The following is a 14,706-nucleotide window of genomic DNA, read 5'->3' as shown; positions in this document are numbered from 1 at the left end:
AGGCTCATAATAATGAAGCACTTCAATGCTAATGGTGAAAATCTGCAGTGTGTTAATGTTTGCCAAGGGCTTGGAGGGCTGCACTGCACCCCAGGAGGAGGTTGATTCTGAGGGGGGCCATCAGTTCAGCGTGTATTCTGAGAAGCAGTGACAGAAGCCTTATTCTCATTGGTCCCTAGAGATGACAGCATGTCTTTCTTGATTCTGAGACAAGAAAGACTCATCCTCAGAGGAATGCTGGTGTTCTAATGCCAATTATTGCCTCAAAACTCTTAAGATATTTTACTCAACACCTTACTCAAACTCATCTCTGGTCATTTTCTGGTAAGGTATTTGATGACAAAATATTTTGCCTTCATTCTGGAGTGTATATATCTAACTGTCTATCAGAAGAAGAAAACTTGCCTATCTGAGAGCTGATGCTAGAAAGGATGCTAGGTCATAGAGGGTGGATTTGTTTTCTGGATGGGGAAGGGGAAAGTAGGAAAGGTCAGAGATTTTATTTCCCCCTGTTCAAAATGCAGATTCTTAAACAGACAGATGTGGAAAATATCCCCAGCGCTTGAATAAAGAAAATGAATTTTCAGAAACCTGGATCAAGACAAGCCAGAGATGAATTTAGGTTCATTTATGCCCACCAATCCATCACAGTGGTCACTGGGAACACTGCCGGTAAGGATTCTGAGAGTGCATCCAGACTTAGGCAGAGAAAGTTTGCAGGATACAGCCCAGAACAGGCATTTGTAACAAGCTCCTACATTTGTCTTTACACATAAAAATTTAACCTGTAGCAAATAGCTGTTTACAGTGTGTACATGACTACTCAATTTCATACCCATGGTAACTGTTAATTGGGCACTTATTTTTCAACAAGCACTTGTTTGTTTACCCAAATCATTTAATCTTTATTATAATTCTATTTTGCATATAAGTAAACTAGAAAAAAATAACCAGAGGTTTTTGTAAATTGCTCAAATCATGGAGACAGTAAATATTAAAGCTAGGATCTAAGGCAAGAATTCTATCTCCAGAGGCTGCCTTCTTCACCATACTCCATGTAGTGCTTAAGACTTAAATAACTGACATATATTCAGTTGGGCATTATTTTCTATTGGATAATCATGATTTTCCTTTTGGGGAAAAGTTCATCAAGAATTATTTCAAAGATGAAAATATAGGAAAGATACAAAGGAGGGAATAAGCAGTTAAAAAATTGGGAATTCAATGGGAGCTGAAGATTAGGGGAATTAGAGCAGAGAGCTTAGCCTGAAATGATGTAGAAACACTTCAGGTAAATAAGGAAATGTGAATTTCTTTTAGTGTTCCGAATTGAAAAATAAAACCAACAAGTCATAACTAGAAACATTTAAATCACAAGGCACTCGACAGGAAGACTCTAGATGCAGGCTGTTACAGTTGGCAACGGCTTAATACTACATAACAAATTTTTTATAGATCTTGAAATTTCATAACTTCTCAAGTCCAGTATACAGTCAAGCAGGTCTGAATACACTCAAGGTGACACACTTTTGAGATATGTCATGGAAAATGTCTTATGAATAAGGACAAAATTTCAAAGCCCATAATTTAAAATCTGAATTTTTAGAGGCTAATAATGATGATGAATACAATAATAAATACAATAGCTAACAATTGTTTAGGGCTCACCAACTCAAATACTGTGCAAATGACTTAAGGAAACTAGTTTATGTATTTTTAATTATGACCTACAAGGTAGCCTCGAGCTCCTGAATATTATGCCACATATTTCCATTTCTATGAAATAGAAAAAATGTATTTTTTCTCAAGTAGTGAGTTTTATCCCTGAAAGGGGCAAAGACAGGAGAATAAAGGCAGACTTATGCACATCAAGACTGGGACTTATTTTGCTCTGCCTTGAACCAGTTTCATAACTGTAGATAAAGTTGCTTTCTCTTACTGGCTTTCTGAATTAGAAAATGAGGTGCTATATGGGACAGGTCTATTAGATTCCCTTTAAAATGTTATAATTCAACATACTAAGAATATGATATTTTCCAGCAACTTAAGGAGATCCATGTAAGGATAGCCTCAGGCTTTGAGCAAAGAAAAAATGACCAGGTAAGAAATTATTCCTCTCAAATATTAAGATGTAAAGAATCAAGCTACTAAAGTGCTTTAACACCCAGAATCTCAGGCTTATTCAGAAAGTCTGCTAGGCAGTTAGGGTTTTACAACTCTAATCTTTGTAGGCAGAAAAATGGGTAATTGAATTAGTTTTTCTTTTCACATGAGACTAGACCCAGATTACTGCTCCTGAACAGGGTATGAGGAATCTAATTTTCTACTTTCAAACCAAAACAACTACACCTTCTGAATTTTTGGAGTTATTAACCTCTTCCATGTAAAGACTTTTAAAATAAAAAATAAAATATTTTATTCCTTACTTTGTGATCTTGGAGATAATTTCTTTGGCTACTTAAAATATATATTCATACTTTATTAATCATATTTATTCAATGAATAAGTATTGAGCATTAACTATGCACCTAGTATTGGTTACATGGCCAATGCACATGTGTACACATACACAGAGCTGTGTATCTTTTTCCAAAAACCACTATACATTTAAGAAGGATAGGTCTTAATAAGTGTGTGTGTGTGTGTGCGCTCCTTCACTCAGTCATGTCCGACTCTTTGTGACCCCAAGGACTGTAGCCTGCCAGGTTTCTCTGTCCATGGAATACTGCAGGCAAGAATACTGGAGTGGGTTGTCATTTCCTACTCCAGCAGTTCTTCCCAACCCAGGGATTGAACCCACATCTCTTGGGTCTCCTGCATTGGTAGGTGGATTCTTTACTTTCCCACTGTGCCATCTGGGAAACCCATGTCTTAATATAGGGTCAAGCAGATAGAAGATGTTTGGGAAATACATGTCAAATATTTTCAAATGTGACCTAAAGAGAGGAAAAATATTGTAAAATGGTATCTTAAAACTTTAGAGAGATGCCAGAAAAATCCTGTCAAAACTCACTTCTGATTATTATATTCCATAATAATAAAAATGCAGCTCAATAATACTTTGAATATATGCCCCTGGAGGTGGGGAAGGAGGATACAAAAAAGTTGTAATAAAGTTTCCTGTTCTCAATGAGTTTACAGTACCATTTGATGCATATAATAATTTTTTAAGTATAAAATATAATGCTAAATAATAAGTATGACTTCTGAGCACTGTGAATACTGTTCTAAGCACTTTACATGTGCAATTCACTTAACTGTCACCTAGCTCTTAGTAAGGGCTAATAATTTTACATACAAAGAAACTGAGGGCTGTGTCGTAAAGGGCGTACTCAGGATTTTGACTGAAGAAGGAGACTCCAAGCAAAATCACGCAGGTTGTGAGCATATGTGGCCCAGAAGAAAACTGGCTTGGTTCAGGTGTAGGAGCCCCAGGGCAAGGACTAGGTGACACAGCTAGTCAGTTGGTTGAGGCCATGATATAAAGGCTTTTACCTACAGTATACAATTCAAATCTATCTTGGGGATCAAGGATACTTCAAAGGAGTGACATGATTAGGACTGCACCTGAGTAAAACTGATCAAACAAACGGATTACAGTAGATGGAAAATGAAGGCAGAGATATCAGTGGGGACACCACGTGGAAATGGCTTAGGCAAGCAGAGGGCAAAGGTGATGGAGAAGAGCTGTGGATTCAACAGACACTATTAAAGGAGACTGCATATGACTTTACACTTAATGACAAATGGAATAAAGGAAAAGAAGACTTAAATATTCCCGTACTTTCAAATCTAGCTAAATAAGATTATATCAGTTATTAAGAACCGGTAGGTAAAACCTTACCACGTGAACCTTCAGGAAGTTACTGTACAAATTCACATACACACAAATTACCTATTAGTATGCATATTAGAAAAGAACTCATGACAGCAAAAATCTGAAATTGTAACTCATAATAATTAATAACATGAAACAATATATGTAAGAAAACAATCTTACCCCTTTGCCGTATTCGCTATCTGAATCACTGCTAAGGTCCTCAGTGTTCATAATTTCCAAATCAGATTCCCCAGGTGCAATTGGCACTGTCACCGTGAGGCTGGGATTATGAATAAATGATTGACCATCACTTTCTTCCATTAAGTATTTGTCCATGCTGTTTCCAAAACCATTGGTTTTATCTTTTTCTTTGTGGAAATTGCGATCCTTGCTCATTTCAGCAAGTGTGCGGTTAGAGATGTAGTTTTCCTTTTTAAAATTTAGATCTTCTGTTTGTCTTATCTCTTTGGAAATCTTTGGCTTTTTGGAAAATGCTTTTAGAACAAACTCACGTAAAGTTTGTTTCACATACTTTATTCCCTTCTTAATTCTGTTCACTGCAATCTGGAGGTTGTTTGCATCAGTGTCTTCTTCAATTGCTGTAAGATTGTCTGAACTAAATGAGCTCAGTAATAAAGCAAGAAATAGGTTGAGGACCTATGTCAGGTGGAGAATAGGGTGTGGAGAAACAGGAAGATAGGAGATAAAAAAGAAAATAAGTACAGTTTTCTGAAATACAGGCCAAAATCCAAACCAGCAATGAAGAGCTCTATACTTCTTCATCCATAGTTAGGAACACGGGATGGGGCAGCAGAGGAGAAGCTAGAGTTCTCTCATCAGTCTCCCTGTGTGTGAGCTTCTGTGAATGCTGGAGTGTCAACCCAGCCCTTAAAGGGCCAGCCCAACCCTTAAAGGGCCACCATTACCGTGATGTCATTCCTAAATTAATTTCTACAGCAGAAAACCTGTGTCCAAATTCCCTTTTATGCGCCTAAAATGCCCTCTTAACATTTGCCTTTACTTAATTTTTGTTACCTGTGAGAAACAAGTAGAACAAGAAAATTGTGACTAGTGTCTGTTGTGCTGAAGGTAACTTAAGCCAAGATCTGCGTTTACTTTTCCCAGAAGATAAACTTCACTTATTGCAATAAGTGGAACATATAGTGCTTTCAGAGTTCCTGTAATAAAATATTCTGTCCAAGAATTGTGCCAACTTGCAACTTAATGAGACTTTTAAAGCAAAGAAAAAGATCTGCCCGTTGAACCCAATTCAAATGAGATAATGGCATTATGATTGGGTGGCTTTACTGTCAATCATTTTGGCCCTGGAAAAGATTATAAAACAGGTCAGGATAACTCCCATCCTTGAAGCAAAATTTTGTTTCTGTGCAAAACCATTTCTGTTTTCCTCCTTAGAGGTCAGGGTCCAAGTAAACTGAATATTATTTTAAAAAAATTCTCACAGAGGGCTCAAAATATGTAAGTTGTATTTTAAAAATATTTTATATAAAAAAAAAATAATTGCAAAACCCTTTCATGTAAGTCTCTTCATGGCCAAAAACATCTATTTCATATTTAAACAATCAAAATTATACCAAACTGAGGAAAAAGGACTCACCACTAATTTTGGTCACACCTAGAACAATTTCTCAGAAACGTAAGTAGAAAAGCACAAGTAAAAAAATGTCTGTGTTAATATATCAAGCTTAAGAGAAGAATCTGAGATGGAGGGGAAAGAGAAAGTCACAGAAATCAATTTGATGAATCATTAAGAAATTTTGAGACTATTTTCCTGTTGGTCTTCATTATTGATAAAAAAATATATTTCACTATAAAATATATGTTCATTGATGTGTGTGTTTTCTAATAGGAATGGTGATGACAAACCAAGACCTCATTTTCCCTTTAGTTTCCTTAATCAATGCAAATGTTAATAGATTTCTTTTTTTTCCTTCAAATTTGTAATTAGATTTAGCTTTTCCAGCTTTATTGAGATACAAATATCATATTACATTGTATAAGTTTAAAGTGTACAACATGGTTTGATGAGCTTATAGATGGCAAAATGATTACCACCATAGTGTTAAGGAACACCTCCATTATGTCTCATAATTACCATTATTTTTTTGCAGTGAGACATTTATGTATACTCTCTTACCAACTTTCAAGTTGGCATGGGGGCTACAAGGACAAAAAAAAATTTAGCAACTTGTTTTCAAGCCAATGGGCAGTGAAGGTACTAACCATATGGCTCTTACCATAGACAGCCATACTTGATGAGCAGTCTGATGACTGGCTGACCAACTACATCAAATGGATGTGGTGGCTTTGAAAACTGAAGTGAGTCACTGAACAGCATTTGATCCCAATTTTCTCCTGCCTCTAAGCTTGAAAATTCCCACCAACAGTAGGTATAAGATAGAAGGAAACAGAAGGCATACAAGCTAAGAAAACACTAATAGAGAAGTAGATCACTTGTAAAAGAGATGTTATAGAGTAGTGGTGGGCAAAGTTTTTCTGTAAAAGGGCCAGGCGGTAAATTATTTAGGCTTTGTAGGACAGAGGATCTCTGTTCGTGTAGAGTAAAACAGCCACAGACAACATGAAAATGAATAAGCATATCTGTTTTCAATAAATTTTGCTTGTAGAAACTGTAATTTGAATTTCATTTAATTTTCCTGTGCCAAAAAATATTTTTATCTTTTTAAGCTATTTTAAAATGTAGAAAACATTTTAGCTTGCAGGTTTCATACAAAAATAGGCAGTGTGCAGAATTTGGCCTTTGTGGCCCTTGCTGACACTTGTTATAGATACTTGTTATAGATGTCTTATCAGTGTCTTATATATATCTTATATGTGACTATAACACAGCAGGACTAGGTCTTCCATTTGCCTTGTTCCATTATAAATTCATTTTGTTATTATTAATTTAATCATATTCTGTTCACTAACATAGCTTCATGTTTGAATCAACATTTAAGAGACATAAAAGCCATGGATTAATTCATATGACATCACTATCAAAATGAAAGAAGTAGAAAAATGAAAACTTCCCATTAAAATAAATATTGTGAAAGCTATAAATAAGCATTATTTGGCAGAGAAATTAAGACAATAATTCATTATCTTTTCTGTTCTTCACTGGATTAAAATAGTCAATATTTTGTTACAATTAATGGCTTTAGACCTAATTAACCCTATAATTATAAAAATAAATGATCATATCATCATATAATAATTTTCTACGGAGAATTTTAAATGTACAAACAGGTGATTACATACCACCAGGTTTCCAATGACCAGGACCATCATGTAAACAATAAGGCACATGGCTTGACCAGCGACCTCCATGCAGTCCCACATGGTCTCTATCCACTCTCCACACAGCACCCGGAACACAATCAGGAAGGAGTGGAAGAAGTCATTCATGTGCCAGCGTGGGAGTCTGCAGTCTTCATTGATCTTGCAAACACATTCTTTGTAGCTCTTACCAAAGAGCTGCATGCCAACCACAGCAAAAATGAAGACGATGATGGCCAACACCAAGGTTAGGTTTCCCAGAGCCCCCACTGAATTACCAATGATCTTGATCAGCATGTTCAGTGTTGGCCAAGATTTTGCTAACTTGAAAACTCGGAGCTAAGAGTAAACACAAAACTTATTATCAGTTTTTATGAAAAAGTTCTCAATGTTTCCAGTCTTGAATTTTTTCCAAAATTTAATTCTAAAATACCTAGTTAAAATCAATTATTTTTATTATTAATTTTTAATCTACTGTCAATATTCCTATTATTTTGTTATATTTGCCACTATACAATTACTACACATATTTTGAAGGAACTGTAATTTTAGTTCAGGATAGTTATGGACATCTCTTATCACAGTATCAGATATTATATCCTTTAGAATTGATCATTTATCCTTAATTCTATTTTCAGATACTTTCATAATTTTTTTTCATGCCGACATAAGGACAAAGTTTAATATATTAGAGGGAAAGGCATTAAAAAGTCATTATTTTTCAATATTTTTGACATCATACAACAATTTTGAGAGGATAAGCTTTATGAAATCCACAAAGTTACAAACATATTATAATGATTGAAATTCTACAAACCATAAGCTTCTTATTGTGATTTAAATTACTGCCCTATCATCATACTAGCATATAAAACTGAATATGTCTTCAAGATCCCAAAATTAAAACATTCAAAGATTTTTGAGTTCTTTAAGTGCTTTTGCTACTGAAGGAACTTCATTTTACTAGCTACTGAGATCTAATCTTACATTTTGAATCACATCTCCAAAAGTTAAAAAAGATAGTAATGTAAAATCAAAGCAACACCCCTTTATATATAGAATATAAAGGCAAGGTTGGTCTATACTTACCAGTCTGAATGATCGTAGAACTGACAATCCTTCCACATCTGATAGAAAAAGTTCCACTAAGCTTAAGGTCACAATAAGACTATCGAAAATATTCCATCCTACTTGGAAATACTCATATGGATCCATGGCAATTAGTTTTAAAACCATTTCAGCTGCAAAGATGCCAGTAAAGACCTACATGAGAAATAAAATATATTTCTAGTATTATTAAAAGGTATGAAAGCAACCTAATGATGATAATGACTATTTGTGTAGCATTTACTGTGTTTCACACAATGTGCTTTATAAAGATCCTTTAAAAACATATATTATTATTTCATTTAATCCTACAAACCAACTATCACTATTCCTATAGCTATAAGCATTGAAGAATTAAGAAGCTCTAACTATCAGTTTTCATCACCTTTAGAGAGCATTTCAGAAGAGCACACTAAAATCTCTGATACATAAAACCTTTGAAAATTAAGATAGGTACTCTTTGTAAAACACTTATCAAATAACTTATGTCAACAAGTTATTCTGGAAGATAGTAAAAAGGAAACATATTGATACTGAAATTTTGAGCCAGTCTTTATTTTGGTCCGACTGTTCTTAGAGTAATAAGGAACAAGTTGACTCACTCCAAAGATTTATCAGTAGAAGAGGAAAAAGTATTTAATCGATACAGTGGCAGCTAAAGTATGATTTCCAAAGTGAAAATGTTAGTCGCTTAGTCATGTCTGATTCTTTGTGACCTGATGGACTGTAGCCTGCCAGGCTCCTCAGTCCATGGAATTCTCCAGGCAAGAATACTTGGGTGGGTAGCCATTCCCTTTTCCAGGGGATCTTCCCAACCCAGAGGTTGAACTCAGGGCTCCTGCATTGCAGGCAAATTCTTTATCCTCTGAGCCACCAGTGAAGCCCCAAAGATTTCCAAAGCTTTGACACAAAAGTACACCACAAAACATCATTAATTTATGACATGGCATCAAAAGGACTCAATTAAAAAGGCAACAGCGAAAGTCTTATAAATCACTTGGGTACAATTTGATTCAAAGAAACTGAACAAAGAAGATTCAAAGGGAAATGGTTAGCTCCATAACTGCGAGTTATTTGTAAAATAATACATCAAGAAGACTAGCAGGGACTGTAGTTATAGACAAGAAACAGGATGAATTATTTTTGGATTTACAGTGATATAGACAACTCAGTGAGAAGGTACTGGTTTTCATGATCTGACCTCTACCAACAATTAGAAACTAGATGGTCCTGCCCTTTTGCAATTAGGAATAGCAAGAAGAATGCTAACTCAGGGCACCTGAGTTTTAAACATCCTACCTTGGAATATGTGTAAGAAATTTTGGAGAGAAGACCAACTCAGAAACACTCTCTGATTTCAAATATCAATTGATTTGGGACCATGGCAAAAGCAAAATTATCTTATACAGACATTTTGCAAAGACATTCAGATTTATTCATGATTGGTGAAGAGTCACACATTGGGACCTTTTGGCTGTGAAACAGAACTTCTGCCTGGTTATGCAGATTGCTGTAAACTAGCACTTTCTGTTTGCCATAAGGCATTAATTGGGTGTGATCACCACTGCCCATTTAAGAGATCACTCTGGCATCAACTTCCCTAACAGAATCCTCTATCTTCCTGAAGCTTACAGATCCCTTCTAGGCCGCCATTATTTCTTCTGTGTCCAGTTTAATCATTTTGACTTCTAAATATTCTTCTTCTTAAGGCTTAAGGCTTGTTTCTGCTGATTCATTGAAGGCATGATGATTATGAAAAACAGGTAATTAATAAGGAGCTACTGTGTAGCACAGGGAGCTCTCCCTAATACTCTGTTATGACCTATATGGGAAAAGAATCTAACAAAGAGTAGATATACTTTATGCGTATAACTGATTCATTTTGCTGTAAAGCAGAAACTAACACGACATTGTAAATCAACTATACTCCAACAAAAATTAAAAACAAAAAGAAAGCATGATGATTACGATGATGATGGTGATGACTGATGAAAACAGGTTTAAGCACTTACTATATGCCTGGCTAATAAGTAGAAAGTCTTCATTCCTCTCAATAAATATTAATAAATAAGCATTAATTTTATTTATATATTTAATATAAAGAAAACATTGTTATATTAAAAATAAAAATATTATTTTATAAAGAAAACATTATTATTACATAAATGAGAAAATGAAAGATTATAGATGTTAAAATATTTTCCCAAGGTCATATAACCAGTAGGAGGCAAAACCAGGACTCAAACTAGGGACTTTGGGACTCCAAAGGCCTGAATCCTTTACCTATATGTCAAAACAAAGTATCCATAGTTTTTCTGAAAACCTATAGGGTATGTACTCACAAGTAAGCTGCAAATTAATTATAAAATAGGTAAGAAAGTATCAAGTTTTCAAAGTGTTGCTGCTAACAGACATGCCTGGCAGAAAACAAACACACATTTACTCCCAAGATCATGACCCATTATGGAGATAATGCTATTATTCATAGACCACAATATGCCTGCAGAATTACTTTAACATAGTGTTTATCACCAGAAACTTGTCTCTGTACAATGATTCACATTGTGAATTCTAAGTATGCATAACTATCTAGCTAAATATCCATCTGACTTAAAAAAAAAAAAAAGGAATGATAATCATGACAACCAAAGAGAGATGTTCTGGGTACATAATACACATTAACAGACTTACCAGATTTCCCACAACGAGCACATTTTTGAATTCCTCAGTCATTGGGTGATGTTCCATAGCCATGAACAATGTGTTTAAAACTATGCAAATGGTAATAGCAAGATCTACAAAAGGATCCATTACAATAAAGTAGATAAATTTTTTGAATTTTATCCAATATGGAGAGCAATTCCAGATCAAGAATGTGTGTGCAAATCTGTACCACCAAGGTGGACATTTCTGTCTGGACTCTTCAAGTTCTGGAAGAAGAAAAACCACAGAGAACACCAAATTAATCATTAGTACATTATATATTTTATTCCTAACCAGATACACATCAGCAGTACATTTTACCATTGAAACAAGTCTGCTTTACACTTTGTAAGTTTAATAGTATTCTTTCTATGAAAGCATAGCATATAACATAAAAATTTTGTATCGTGCATTCATTTATTAGATCAAACATAAGGCAGTGAAATTAATGAGAGTATATAAGGGTATCTCTGAGAGAAACAAGCACTTAACATATGATGTTAAACAAAAGAATTGATGTTTGCTTAATTCAGATTGTGTATATATTTAATTTAAATGTATATAAACCAATATATATACATATACACACACACACACACACACACACACACACACACAATATATACATTCCCCTATGTCCTGAATTCCATTACAGTAATAACACATTTCTATTCTTTCCAGGAAAAGCTTTTGCCAGCTCACAGGTGAAAATAATCCCAGGACCAAGAGACTAGAAATAATTTATAGAGCTATTCATGCAATAGGTAGCACACACCATTAGCCCATTTAGTACTCATCATAAATTTAGGAGGTGGGTGAAAACTTTGTCTGGGTCCATCATGGGTGTGTTGGGGGATGAGGTGGTAGCCCATGGACAAGGTGGACCCAGAGGCATGTTGTGGGGAGAGAGGGTGGGTGCCAATACACTGGTGAAATCGCCACCCTTTGGCTGATCACTACTCTTCACATCATATTCTCTGAACTGCTTTCTCTAGTGCTTTTGCATCACTATCTTGACAGATGTCATGTCACATAGTACCATTTTACAAGTTTATAGAATGTGCTCAGAAGCAGAAACTTACAGAATCTGGATGTTTGTATTGTTTTCTTGCCTGTTAGAAAAATGATCAATTCCGAGAGAGTAGGTAAGGTTTCTAAGAGTATACAGTGGGAGAGTCACATAGCCCTGGGCCACCCTCACTTTCTTCATTTAGTACCATAAAGCTATTTATCTTTGAAAGGTCATTATCACCCAAAGCCTGTCTTTAATCACAAAGAACTTTATCCACTTTTTAAGCACTAAAGACAATTCCATTAGTATATATTGGTTAGTCTTACCATTGCTTATAACCATTTCATATTCTTTGAATTTTTCCTAAGGACTTGCTATATCTATTTAAGGCTGACCAGGACTTACCCGAATTTTGTTTAAAAATCTGTATGGTTAAGAGCATGTTATTCCATACCTTCTACAGTGTTTGTTAATATGCTTGCCCTACTCATTGCCCTTTGTCTGAGATTGGGGTCATTCAACATATCCTCGGAAAGGAGGTAAGAACTGTGACGTCTTTTCTTGAGTATTTGATTGGTTGCACCCTGAAAAAAAAGATGATTAATTACAATTTTAAGAATGGAATTTCAATAAATTGTAGGTAGAAAATAAAATCTTGCCCACAAAGTTGTAGTGAGTAATTAGAGTCTAGACTCTTGATTTGAGCCATGGCTCTGTCATTTACTGGCTGTGTATCATAGGAGAGTTACTTAACCTCTCTGTCACCATTTCATCACTGGTGAAATGGAAATAATCATAGTACATGCATCACAATCTTGTTATGAGGATTAAATGGCTTAATACTAAGGAAATAAAAACTAAAATGAGCTGCTTTCATTGTTATAATCACTATCATTATCTATCTTTCTGGGTCTCCATTTATTCAGATAGCTTTACTATGTAAGAGTCCTACCTAAACATGAAAACAGATAAATAAGTGTTGCAATGGTGTGTGTGTGTGTGTAAAGGAAGAACTTCAATGTTCTCTGATAAACTTCTGTAATTATTCTTTGTTGGGGTACAGCAATAACAGGGCAATGGTAATGACTGTTTCTCATGCCAAAGCAGATCTCATGAACTGCTCTGAGTCTATCAAGATGAATGACTCAGTACAAAAACAATGATTAAGACTGATGGAAACTGTAGCAAAATGGAGAATGTAAGCTCCATCTAAAAGAGGCTTCCAAGGATTGCTGCCATGCAGGATTATGAGCTCAGTCTTACCAGGTACACCCATATCTATGTAAAGATGTCTTATTTCTAAATCTTAGCAACTAATTCAAAGTTAAAACACTGTGCCAGTTCAGTGCAGGCCAATAATACACACACACATACACATATAGACAACCATACAACTTTATATTTATTATCTATTTACTTATATGTGGTATGTATATATGTATATGTGTATACACACACACACACCATTCTACAAACATATACAGATTTAGAGTTGTAAAGTATAGTTGTTTAGATATACTTATATATGCTTGTATATTAAAATGTAGACAAACAGGCATAAATACATGTATGTGTGTATATATGTATGCATGTCCATATATGTGCAAGACCACATACACATATATCTGCAGGTGGCTTCTTACGGAGATCTCTCTATAACCATGTTTTAGCTGATATACTCTCTAATTTACTGACTTTCTGGAAGCAGAGATTTCTTTTTCTCACAACTCAAACAAATGGGTGTGTTGATTAAATCATTTTTTTCTCCATGTAGACATGTCTCAGGTGTCAAGGTTATACTATTTCCCATGCAATTTTTTCATCTAAACTGTACATTACTTCACACTATTATGTTTTGCATTTATTTCTATTGAATCATAAAGTACCCACTAATTACTCCAGTTCTGTAGTTTTAGTCTTAGAGTGATAATGATTTTTTTGTGGTAAAACTAAGTATTAAGTGAAACATTTCATTTAAAAATAGGAAATAATCTTTAAATCTGATACACATCATATAATCTTTTATAGGTAATACACATTATTGAAAAGCAAAACACAACAAAGATATGATTCCATGGAAATTTAACATGCTTGTTTGATAAGAAAAACACCTTGACAGAAGGCTGAAGCTATATCATGCAAGCACTGAGGTCACATATGCCCTAAAAGCACATGCATGCATTCAAATGAAAATACATGTGTGGCCATGGCTTTGATGGAACTTCATTCTCACTTAAAATACTTCATTGTCTGCAAATATGATTTATGAATAGGTGGCATGAGTTCAGAGCTTGTTAGGTTAGTCAAAGCCTTTCTGATATCAAGCAACACAATGTAACATGGTGAGTGACCTGAACAGGTAACCAAGAAACTCCAAAACCAGAAAGATCTCACTTTCAAGCTTCATCACACCCTTTTCTCATACCACTCAATGACTCCCAAACTCCTGAAACTGTTGTTTTGGAAAGGTGTTTTATTTTTGTCTTATATGCATATGTTTGCATTTACATATGTACTTTGGATATTATGTTTTTATTCACAGATTTCAGATAGATGAGTTTTGGTATTTTTTTAATGATAACAGTATGTTTCATTTATGTATAGGGGAAAATCACAGTTACTCTAAATTATTCCGGAGAAGTTCACCACATCCTGGAGAGAAAGTGTGGGGGTTAAAAGCACAAGCTCAGAAACGAAGGCCTCTGTTTGAATTTCAGGACTACCATTAATTGGCTGACTTTGCACAAATCGTTTCATTTCCCCG

At 34.8% G+C, this 14,706-nt stretch overlaps 1 protein-coding gene across 1 annotated transcript in view; it reads right to left on the bottom strand.

Annotated features, from left to right (window-relative positions):
- The window catches only part of SCN9A (sodium voltage-gated channel alpha subunit 9), a 164,977-nt gene that overhangs the window by 51,035 nt on the left and 99,236 nt on the right, over positions 1 to 14,706 (bottom strand). The window contains exons 13-17 of the mRNA XM_081576010.1: positions 12,397 to 12,526; positions 10,919 to 11,157; positions 8,210 to 8,383; positions 7,103 to 7,459; positions 4,001 to 4,477 (exon numbers count right to left, since the gene is read on the bottom strand). Of these exons, the coding sequence (XP_081432136.1) occupies positions 4,001 to 4,477; positions 7,103 to 7,459; positions 8,210 to 8,383; positions 10,919 to 11,157; positions 12,397 to 12,526 (1,377 nt within the window). The remainder of the gene's footprint in view (positions 1 to 4,000; positions 4,478 to 7,102; positions 7,460 to 8,209; positions 8,384 to 10,918; positions 11,158 to 12,396; positions 12,527 to 14,706) is intronic.

This window comes from Giraffa tippelskirchi, chromosome 3 (assembly GCF_054371585.1).
Source record: "Giraffa tippelskirchi isolate mGirTip1 chromosome 3, T2T-mGirTip1v1.2.pri, whole genome shotgun sequence".
In the NCBI taxonomy this organism is placed as follows: Eukaryota; Metazoa; Chordata; class Mammalia; order Artiodactyla; family Giraffidae; genus Giraffa; species Giraffa tippelskirchi.
This window is presented reverse-complemented; position numbering and strand designations above follow the sequence as displayed.